The sequence below is a fragment of the Borostomias antarcticus genome (genome assembly GCF_949987555.1).
Source record: "Borostomias antarcticus genome assembly, chromosome: 10".
In the NCBI taxonomy this organism is placed as follows: domain Eukaryota; kingdom Metazoa; phylum Chordata; class Actinopteri; order Stomiiformes; family Stomiidae; genus Borostomias; species Borostomias antarcticus.
In genome coordinates, this window is record NC_140243.1 from 6,368,489 (window position 1) to 6,378,935 (window position 10,447).

The 10,447-nt window shown below is 43.8% G+C and overlaps 1 protein-coding gene across 1 annotated transcript; it reads right to left on the reverse strand.

The window, feature by feature from the left end:
- Nucleotides 1-288: 288 nt before the first annotated feature.
- pde6d (phosphodiesterase 6D, cGMP-specific, rod, delta) lies at nt 289-9,681 on the reverse strand. Its single transcript, XM_084444312.1, has 5 exons — nt 9,386-9,681; nt 3,338-3,426; nt 1,499-1,624; nt 1,036-1,141; nt 289-749 (listed from the first exon to the last, which is right to left on the reverse strand). The coding sequence occupies exons 1-5, from the start codon at nt 9,433-9,435 to the stop codon at nt 668-670; spliced, it is 453 nt and encodes a 150-aa protein (XP_084300438.1). The 5' UTR covers nt 9,436-9,681; the 3' UTR covers nt 289-667.
- Between the last annotated feature and the right edge of the window lie 766 nt (nt 9,682-10,447).

The window sequence follows — 10,447 nt, forward strand, 5'->3', positions numbered from 1 at the left end:
CTGTAAGGGTGGACATTGGGACTGGGCCTCAGAACCCTGTTAGGCCTACTTCCTCAAACCATGGAATAGTTCGTACAACACCTGAAAAGATGGTAAACTCAAACCTTCAAAATCAAAATGTCGATGGGACAAATTAACAAGAGAGGAACTTATCAAACAGTTATTCATGGACAGTTTAATCCATAATTCATGTAGTATTAAACACAATCTATTTTACAGTTTAATGTTACAGCTAAAAAACAATCCAAACAAAGAATATCTGCCACAAGAACATCAAATGGAAGCGAACATTAAAAATACAAGGTGACAGTGGAGCAGTATACGTCGCCAGGGTGATATTTAGGAATGACCAGGGGGGAAAAATTTACAAATAAAATAATTTACATGGTTGGTCGCCATGAGCTCCATCACTGACTGCCCATATATATGTATATATATATGTATATTTACATACAAAAAGTCTCATCTGCCAAGAAGTGTGATCTTTACAACTTCGGTATCTTGTATTGTTCTCTTGGTCCTGCACTTGCAGTGTAGAAGAGAGCAGCACTCCATCTACACTGGTCCTGCTTTCACCTCTCCCAAAATCTGCCATGTGCCTTTTCTCGATGTTACCCTCTCCATGGATTCTTCAGTTTAGAAAAGGTACAGGTGAAGGTGCTGCTCCTCAGACATAGAAAAGTCGTACTCGAGATGTGCTGACGTGAAGCTCGTCATCGTAAAACTTGGTCTCTATAACAACATTTCCACTGTGAAAGAAAAAAAAACATGGGAAAACGTCATGCAGGCCTCAGCTTTCACATCTGTACACCAGTTGTAAAAAGATGAAACGGTTACATGATTTAGAATGGATGATGTTCAAGGATGACTAGCATATGGAATATCAAACGCATTAGCTGTCACCACACGTGGTGGATTATTAATGTTGTGAACCGAGTAGTTCATGAAGATAAAGTCTAACCTACACAACCTGCAATGAACAACTTGGTTCCAAAAACCGTTAACAGTTTCAACAGAGACAGAGTTTAGACTCACGTTAAAACATTCGCTGGCATCATCTGTGACTCTGGGGCAGCCTCTATCAACGACTGCCACGTGTTGGTGGAGTTGGGGATCACAAAGCCAAACTCAAAGAACCACTCTACATGGAGAGAGAAAGACAAATTATTTGATGGTTATCCTTCCTTCCACACATTTTCTATTCTTTTTTTCATAATTATCTGTCTTGCTTTGTTTTCTTGTTTTTTGTACCATTTACTATTAACTGTGTTCTTATTTATCTAATCTAGTTCTGTAGAGCACTGTGTGCTACATTTGCTTGTATGAACATGTGCTATATAAATAAACTTGACTTTGACATAGTAACTTTGTACAGAAACAGCACCACAACCATGCTCTTATTAAATTCAGTCTCATCCCCAAGGGCGTGGTGATACACCACAATGCCAAATGATGCTTGGATTGTGGGAGCTGATGAAAAAATGAGGCGAACAGATACCTTCTAAACACTGGCCTTTGAAGAACACCTTCTGTTCAAGGCGGAATTTTTCCAGTTTTTCTGAGGAGGAGAAGTTGAGCTCTCGGGACACAGCTTTACATTTGAGGATCTTCTTGGGGACTCGGGCTGCCGGGAAGGAAAGAAAAAAGTCAGATCCTGACCAGTAGGGGGAGCCACACAGTACTAAAGCAGCCTGCAACTGACCTAAAGCGATCATATGCACATGTAATACACACACACCAAGGGCTGGTTTCCACAGCTTAGACAGCATGACTGTCTACATGTTTGTTTCTCAGAGATAATAAATAAATACTGTATATAGTGACATCATAGTTGATCAATAGATATAATCGTAATCTAGTGTGAATGTGAGGAGAAAATAATATATGGTGATATAGTGACGCAAAGTGCATCATGTTTGTTATTCCAATCTCAAGAACCTCAGCTATGTTTGGTACAGTACAGAAGGTTACGGACCTTCCAGTACCAGGTAGTGGTGTGATCATTTCTTATTCTATAGAGCAGAGCGCCCGATGTTAAAAAAGAACAAAAGCACAGAAAATAGATTCTACTGTACGCCCCCATTCTCTACCCTGCTGTTTGAAAGCTGCACTTGCTGACCACCTATGTGGATTTAATGACAGGTAAGGCAAGGCAAGTGTATTAGTATAGAACTTTTCAGCAACAAGGCAATTCAAAGTGCTTTACATGAGACATTGTGCAAAGACAAAGTGCAAAAAACACATTATAAAAAGGTCATTTAAAACAAAATGCAGGAAAAACTTTTTTGATTTAATAAAAAGGAGCGACAAAAAGAGAAGTCTTCAGTTGAAGCAGACCTGCAGTTTTCTGGAAGTTTGTTCCAGATATGTGGGGCATAAAAATTGAACACTGCTTCTCCATGTTTTGTTTTAATTCTGGGGACAGAAAGCAGGCCTGTGCCAGACGACCTGAGAGGTCTGGATGGTTCATAACCTAGCAGCAGATCAGAAATATATTTTGGCCCTAAACCATTCAGTGCTTTATAAACCAACAGCAGTATTTTGACAGCCAATGTAAAGACCTCAGAACTGGACTGATGTGATCCACTTTCTTAGTCTTAGTGAGGACTCGAGCAGCAGCTGTCATAATTTTTTTTAGAGAGACCTGTAAACACACCGTTACAGTAGTCGAGTCTAGGGCTGGGTTTAAAAAAAAACGATTAATCAAATGATTCAGAATCGATTCATGAATCCCAAAATCGATCTTTTATTTAATGAATGAATGAATGAATAAATGAAGGAATTAATGAATAGTTCATTAATTCATTCAACAATTCATTCATTCATCCATTTTTGGAAATCAGTATCGATACCCAGCCATAGTAGGTCTGTTGATGTGTTGCATAACTTGGCAGTCATGTAATTATGGTTACAGCTAAAAACAAAGAGGTTTTAGTAACACTAACCGAATCGATATTGAATCAAATCAAGATAATCGATTCTGAACCTTGTGAATCGGAATCAAATCGATTCTTGAAATTCGAATCGATACCCAGCCCTAGTCGAGTCTACTGAAGATTAATGCATAGACAAGTTTTTCCAGATCCTGCTGAGACATAAATCCTTTAATCCTTGATATTTTCTTCAGGTGATAGTAGGCTGACTTTGTAATTGTCTTAATGTGACTGCTGAAATTCAGGTCTGAGTCAATGACTACACCCAGATTTCTGGCTTCGTTTGTGGTTTTTAGCATTACTGATTGAAGCTGAGCGCTGAGGTGTAAAAATAAGTTATTTAAAAACTCTTCCTAAGGGGTGTGTGTGTGTGTGTGCGCGTGCGTGTGTGCGCGTGCGTGTACCTTCATGTTCCACTCCTGGTAGAGACAGGTCGTCCGTCCCCTGCCATAGCACTTGGCCATTTTCGGCATCGCGCAGGTTCATCCAGTTTCTAGGGTGGCACAGGGGTCAAGGGAAAAGCTATACACAAGACAGTACCAGGCAAACTGGACACAGTACAGCAACTGGAATGACTATCAAGGTTATGTTAAAAGGACGCATCTCCATAAGTGCAGTGTGTGTCCAGATCTTTTATGGCAGCACACGGAGTAGTGCTCACTTCTCCCCATCGTCGTTTCACCGGAGAGGCCACTTTTAGGACGTTATATGACCATCCTGTGTTTATGCAGCTATGCTCTTACAGGTTGAGAGTGGTGCAAACAGAGTATTTACCACAGTGGCTACTCCAGCTGGCGGCTACAGAACTAGAGCTGACATCAAGAGGCTTTCTGAAGATGGGAGCCGTTTGTGGCCTTTTAACAAAAGCCCAGTGTTGACCGGAGGGTGCTTAGTGTCAGCGCCACCTGAACCCCCCCCCCCTTCTCTCTCTCTCTCTCTCTCGTCTTCCCCTGTCTCTAGGCCATCTGGTTGCCCTTTACTTCCCCCACACCCCTCTGTTTCTCTCACCCTGCCCAGTGCCAGGGCAGTGGGGTGTCAGCACCAGGCTCCATCCTGACACTATCCCCCCACACCCCCAGGACACTTGACATTCACTTCACACTCAATTTAGGGACCGGCGGGCTTCAAACAACCAAACAATATGGAGACAAAGATCTAAGGTGCCCGTTTAGCCATTTGCCACAAGAGAACCTTCCGAGTCATCATCATAGCCTAGAATGAGAGAGAACATTCTAAGCTGCACAGAAGATTTGAAGCATAAAACTAGCAGCCTGGTGGTGATGCTGGCCAGCTAACGAGCCTAGCTAGGTAGCCAGGTCCAACAGCCTTGCAGAGAGATTTAACTAATGTGTGCTGGTTTAAATTTATTTCCCTAATCCTCTCAACTCTAACTGGCCCATACCCCACAACACAGGGCCCCTCCCTCTCTCCCTGCTACCTCCTCATCCTCCTTCTAGAATAATCCTAGTACACAGCTCACCTTAGCACACATTCAGGCTACACACTGGGATACACACTCAACACACTGACCGGCGAGCTAGCTACCGTTTTGGAGCGTCTGGATAAATGAATAGGTTTGTGCAGAATGAGTGGTGCCTAAAGCAACTTAGCTAGTAGTGGCGTCTTGCACATGTTTTATGAATGGATTACCCAAGCTGCTGCAGTTCCTGTGAATCTAAAAAAAAGTGTCCTCCCTCACATTAATTAATCTTATTAACCAAGTTTGGTTTAATCTTATTAACCAAGCACAGTCCAAACTAACAATAAACAGGCTACCTAGGACCCACACCCAACATCTAGTCTGCTACCCTCAGACCATCCCTATACACATTTACACTATAGCCATTTAGCAGGCCCTTTTATCCAAAGCTACTTACCAGAAATTCTACCAGAATAGAGTATAAGTAGCTTTGGATAAAAGTGTCTGCTAAATGACTATAGTGTAAATGTGTATAGGGATGGTCTGATGGTAGCAGACTAGATGTTGGGTGTGGGTCCTAGGTAGCCTGTTTATTGTTAGTTTGGATTGTGCTGTTCCATTAGTGATGGTGAAAAATGTCTGCAGGCTCACATCTACCGGCACCCTGGGGATGTAGTGGGATTCACAGCTAGGTAGAGACCGTGGTCCCTCAGTGTGCACACAGACACGTGCACTCACACACTACTAATTAGCCCCCAGGGGGATGCTGCTGTCAGCACTTTAGCTTCATACATCGTTGAAGAGTGGCTCATTGTTAAAAAGACACTTGCATGGTCAATACGCAGACATTAACTTTCCTATAATTAACTGACTGTGCCGATTAAAAAGTTATACTGTATGTTGCCGTTAACATTATAGTGTTATTATTAGCATTACATGTGAGACATACTGCTGGAACACTAGGGATGCACAATATTATCAATGACTATAATAATTATCGGCCAGATACTGTAATAGGAATTAGGAAAATTCTGTATTTAGCGACTATATGACTATGAAGCCAGTTTTGCTTCAACAACTCTTTTCAGACAATCCCCCCCCCCCCCCCCCCAATTACTCTTAGATGTAGTTTTATTTTGTTCTCAGAAAAGGAGGCCAGATTCACTCTTGGTTATAGAAAGCATTGTGCACTATAACAGATTTTGTTTTCACTTGTTCTGGTAGTACTTCACTAGTGATGTCATTTGGTTAGATCAGAAGATTGCTCCCAATGAGCAAGCTAGCGCCTTGCATGGTAGCTGCCGCCATTGGTGTGTGAATAGGTGAATAAGAGGGCATTGTAAAGCGCTTTGGATAAAAGTCCATTTACCATTCTATTACCCTCAGGTGTGCATAAACTACAGGTTATCAACTTCTTTTTAAAATACAAAAACTTGAAATTAATATTGGTTATCGGCCACGAGAAGCAGGGGTTATTGGTATGAAAAATGTATATCATGCAACCCTAGTAACACACTGTTTGTTTGTTTTAGCAGCTTAGAAATGTGCTGAAAGTTGTCAGCTACATCTTGATGTACAGCCTCTTAAAATACCCTCTGCTTAAAAGAGCAAGACCAACTCTAGGCGGAACCTAAAACATAAGTCTGAATGGATGCCTCTGCTTAAAAAACAACCACCAACACACAACTCTAGACCACGTTTGAACTAAAACCATCCAAATGCTCAATAAAATTAGCTAGTATGAGCTGATGTAGCCTGAGTGACACCATCCTACTGAGTGACACTGATCTGAGCTCTTTGGTAGCAGTGTACTGAGTTTCAGCCGCAGGTAGGGGAGTGGTGTATTGAGTCAGGCCTGCCCTGGGGGAGCAGAGACAGGTACACTGCCTTCTCCTCCTCCTCCGAGGCCCTCAGGCTCTGCCCCCACTCAGTCTGCCTCTCTGGGGCTGAACAGGCCAGACCCAGGGAACATGTTTAGAACCGTGTCTCGGGGTCCGTAGAATCGGCTGGGCCCTGAGGACTGTGACCGCGTACGCCGCCACAAACAGCGCCACTGTTGAAGAGTGAGCTTTCAGGCTGCCACAGGAGATGTTTATGTTTCATTATAGCGCAAGACTGTGCTGGCTTTCATTGAGCCTTTTCTCGGTCAAGGCGTTTCAAGATACACTGAGTTAGTGTGCAGCCATGAAGGGATGGTGGAGGGTGGTTGGTTAAGGAAGGGGGTGTACAATAGAGAAGCAGGGGTCTCTTCAGAATGAATACAGACTCGCTCTGTAGGCTACTATACAGGCTTGCTGCTGGCAGTCTGAGCAGGAGGCTAACCTCTAATAAAAACATATAGCGTATGATCTAGTTGGGTTTGTTTCAGCCCAGTCCCTTTCAAGCAGCACACACCCCTCTATATCATCATGATAAAACAACCTGTCATCTCTCTGAAAGCTGTTATACGTGTCATACTGACATGAAGGCACATGCCTAATGCTTTCCTTTCCTGCCAGAAGTGTGTAATGCTACATAAGCCCCAGTGAGGAGTGTTTCCTCTGACGTAATCAACCTGACCATGACAGCTAGCCTCTGGACTAGTAAGCCACGTCACAACACCGGCTCTGTAGCTACTACAGCCACAGAACATATAATGCGGCAGTTAGAAACAACAACAACAAGATCGGTGATATTAAGATTAACTACAAAACTGAGGCCATACCAGTGGCTGACAATTTGGTCAGGGACACATGGCCTACATCACAAGCAACATTAGCCAATACTAAACCAACAGAGCCTGTGATACCACTCAGTACTACGACAACTGAATTGTGATATTACTGTTGACAGCAATCAGAATGACAGATTAATTTTGACTAGTAGTGATAAAGGTAACCCTGGGACAATTGTACCTCGTAGGATACACAGATAGTTTTATCATCACTGACATCATTTGGGCATTAATGGTGACATCTGATGGTCAGTGACACAGTAAACCATATCACTGACCTGAGGTCAGTAGCAACGGTGTGACAGTGTGCTGAAGCAAGCTCAGGGCAGCTCTAGACGGACGCTAAACTCACTGTGCAATTACACACTGAGAATTTAACAAGTCTTTGATTAACACAGACAACTTCGAACAGTAATTTGACCACTAAAATCCCTAGTATCCACCAAATGAATGCCATTTCAGCATCGCCATCAGTGCTGGTCTGATGTTGGTCTGAGGAGCAGCACATTACAGGAATGGGGCAGTGCGCAGGTTCATTCCATCTATAGTGAATTCATCCCAGCTACACATCCTGAATGATCTCAGTCCTTGTGACATGTGAAACAGCTCGACCATGGCCTATTCCATCGTCATCTGCCACCTTAAATCCACAAATAACCTGAACACATGCAAGGCACAACTCATTTGTCACAACCTGTCCACCACACCTTGATATGTGCCCCGCTTGCTGGCTGTTAGATGGGACTGGCAGCAGGTAGCATTAGGCCATGACACAAGCCACACGCAGTCGGCCAGCCCTGGAGCAGGGCCATAAGGCAGTAAATCCCTGTCCTTGCAAATCAAGGATTTAGGCATTACCAGGCTAGAAAATGAAGCCTAGCCTTTCTAAAGAAAGTCTCTCTCACACACACACACACACAATCAAGACTGCTACTGCAACCACAGGAATAAAATCTGCCTCCCCAAAACTCTACAATATAGCCTGGCCTCAGCACATGCTTCTCAGAGATGCACTGCAAGGGTGGAGTACATTTCTGGGCCCATGAGGCAGGTTTGGCAGTACAGGTAAGATTATTCTCGTCCGCATTACTGAGTCTATTTTAGGACCGCTGTGTTATGTAAACCAGCAGCAAGAGCTCCAAGCCCCTCCGATGGAGAGGTGCTGGTGGCAGGTGTCCTGAGTGACACTCCATATAACCTTTTTGCCCTGCATTCCGCAGCAAGATGTTGTTAAATTAAGCTTTTAAAGAAAAAAGTCCACCCCAATACAAATATTTTCTTTCCCCCCCCACCACAACACATGGTGCTTTGACCAGTCCAGTGAATCCCCCTTCTAAACACAACACAACAGGTGCTTAAGAGGTACGATCCTGGTCAGTTAGAACTTCTTGAAGAGGTGAGTTTTGAGCCTGCAACATCACCCTGCCCTCTTGTTTCTGTCGGGTGAAGGAGTGTGCTTGGCCCCCATTCAAACAACACCCATTACAAGATTAAATAGTATTTAGAGTACAAGGGCATGGCCTCAACTAAACATCAGATCACTATCGTGTTTGCAACTGTTTCAGCAATAGCTGAATAGCTGTTTCAGTAGTTATCTATCCGGCTGATGAGCACCTGATAATGAACGGCTAGGCACAGGCAGTCCACTGTAGTGACCATCTCGCTTCATCTGAACTTTTCCTGTAGATATAAACGTTACACTACTGTAGCCTAGCCAGCCAAGTAAAGTTACTGAGACAGAAGGTATACATCCCATGCTAAATGCTTGTTAGGCATAATATCAATGAATAATGTGTAAACTTTACCTATCTTTGATAAATTGCCATTGCTTACTAAGTCGAAAGAGACTACTGAGCGCTAGCTAGCAATCCTTAGCTAGCTAACGAGCTAACGTTACTGCTATGTGACTGATAAGCATGCTGTTAATGAATTAGGTCTACTGAACTTTTACTGTAGGCACGACACAGCTGGGCAGAATATGGCCTGCTAGCTAGCTGGGGTATTTAACTACCAAGGCTAGCTGGGGTATTTAACTACCAAGGCTAGCTGGGGTATTTAACTACCAAGGCTAGCTGGGGTATTTAACTACCAAGGCTAGCTGTGCTGGTGGTCCAACGTTAGCTGGTTGGCCAGGTCAAGCCGAAAACACCGCAGGCACGGACACTACCTTTGCTAACTCGCTAGCTAGTACAAGTAGCTAGTAGCACTAACATTAGCTAGCACTAACAATTAACTTTGCAAAGTTAGCTAAGGTTAGAAAAATAGCTTTGTTGTGCGGCGAAGCCAACCATGCAAACCTCTACTCGTTGATAAGGATACAGTTTAAACCCCTTGAGAATATCCTTGGCCCTGTCTTCGCTTTCAGACATTATGTCGGAAATCTTCGGTTTTCGTGCGAGGAGGACTGCTGGTTTGTAGTGTCTGCTGAACGTAGCTAGCTAGCAAGCGTTAGCTCCAGAGATAATGTACATGAGCACCTGAGAAGGACCAGTCCGCGGAGCTAGCCGAGCTAGCAAGGGATTTCGCGCTAACGTTGGCTATCTTAGCTAACGCTAGCTAGCTTCTGTAACATTCACCTCCAGGCTCTAGTAGATCCCGTTTTAATCCTACAAGGGAACTCGACTGATCCTTTAATCAACCTAGCTTCCCTAAATATATTCTGGTCCAGAGATTGACAGGTACTTCGTCCGAACACCTTGCGAGGCCGCGGGACTCACTCCGCGCAAAGCGACAAATAACTGCACAGACAGGAGGAGGAGGGGAGGGGCTTGGCTGGGAGAGACGCGTTACCACTAGCAACCGCGGTCCACGCCCCCCAAGCCCCGAGCCGTCCCTCTTCAAGAGCCCAGCAGGTGTCCATGGTGTCTTTACAGAACCTCCCTGTGACCGAGCCCAGCAGGTGTCTTTACAGAACCTCCCTGTGACCGAGCCCCCCACCATTTTTTTATTGAAACAAAACGGTGGTACATAGTACAAGTAAAAACAGATGCTTGACATATTCATACAGTAGGTATACATCTATTTTTAAACAAATGTTTTTAATGTTAATATACTTTTTACAGGATTGAATTCAAAACCCTTCTCCCAACTTTCAGATGTAGCTATGCTCATCACTCCACTAAACCCCTCCTGCAATCTTCTATCTGGAAAGAGTCTGCTTCTCCATACCCCTAGGACTAAGGTCTGCTCTATGGGAGTGGGAGGAACTCTATGGGAGGAACTAGCGGTTCATAAAAATAGATTGATGAAAACAACCGCGGCAGAAAATAAATTTCTTCATACTGCATTCTCGGTGCCCCGTCCGCCGCCATTACATGGATATACTTGGCTCGCGCTGGATTTTAAATTTCTTCTACAGGCCTCCGAATTACACCAAAGTTA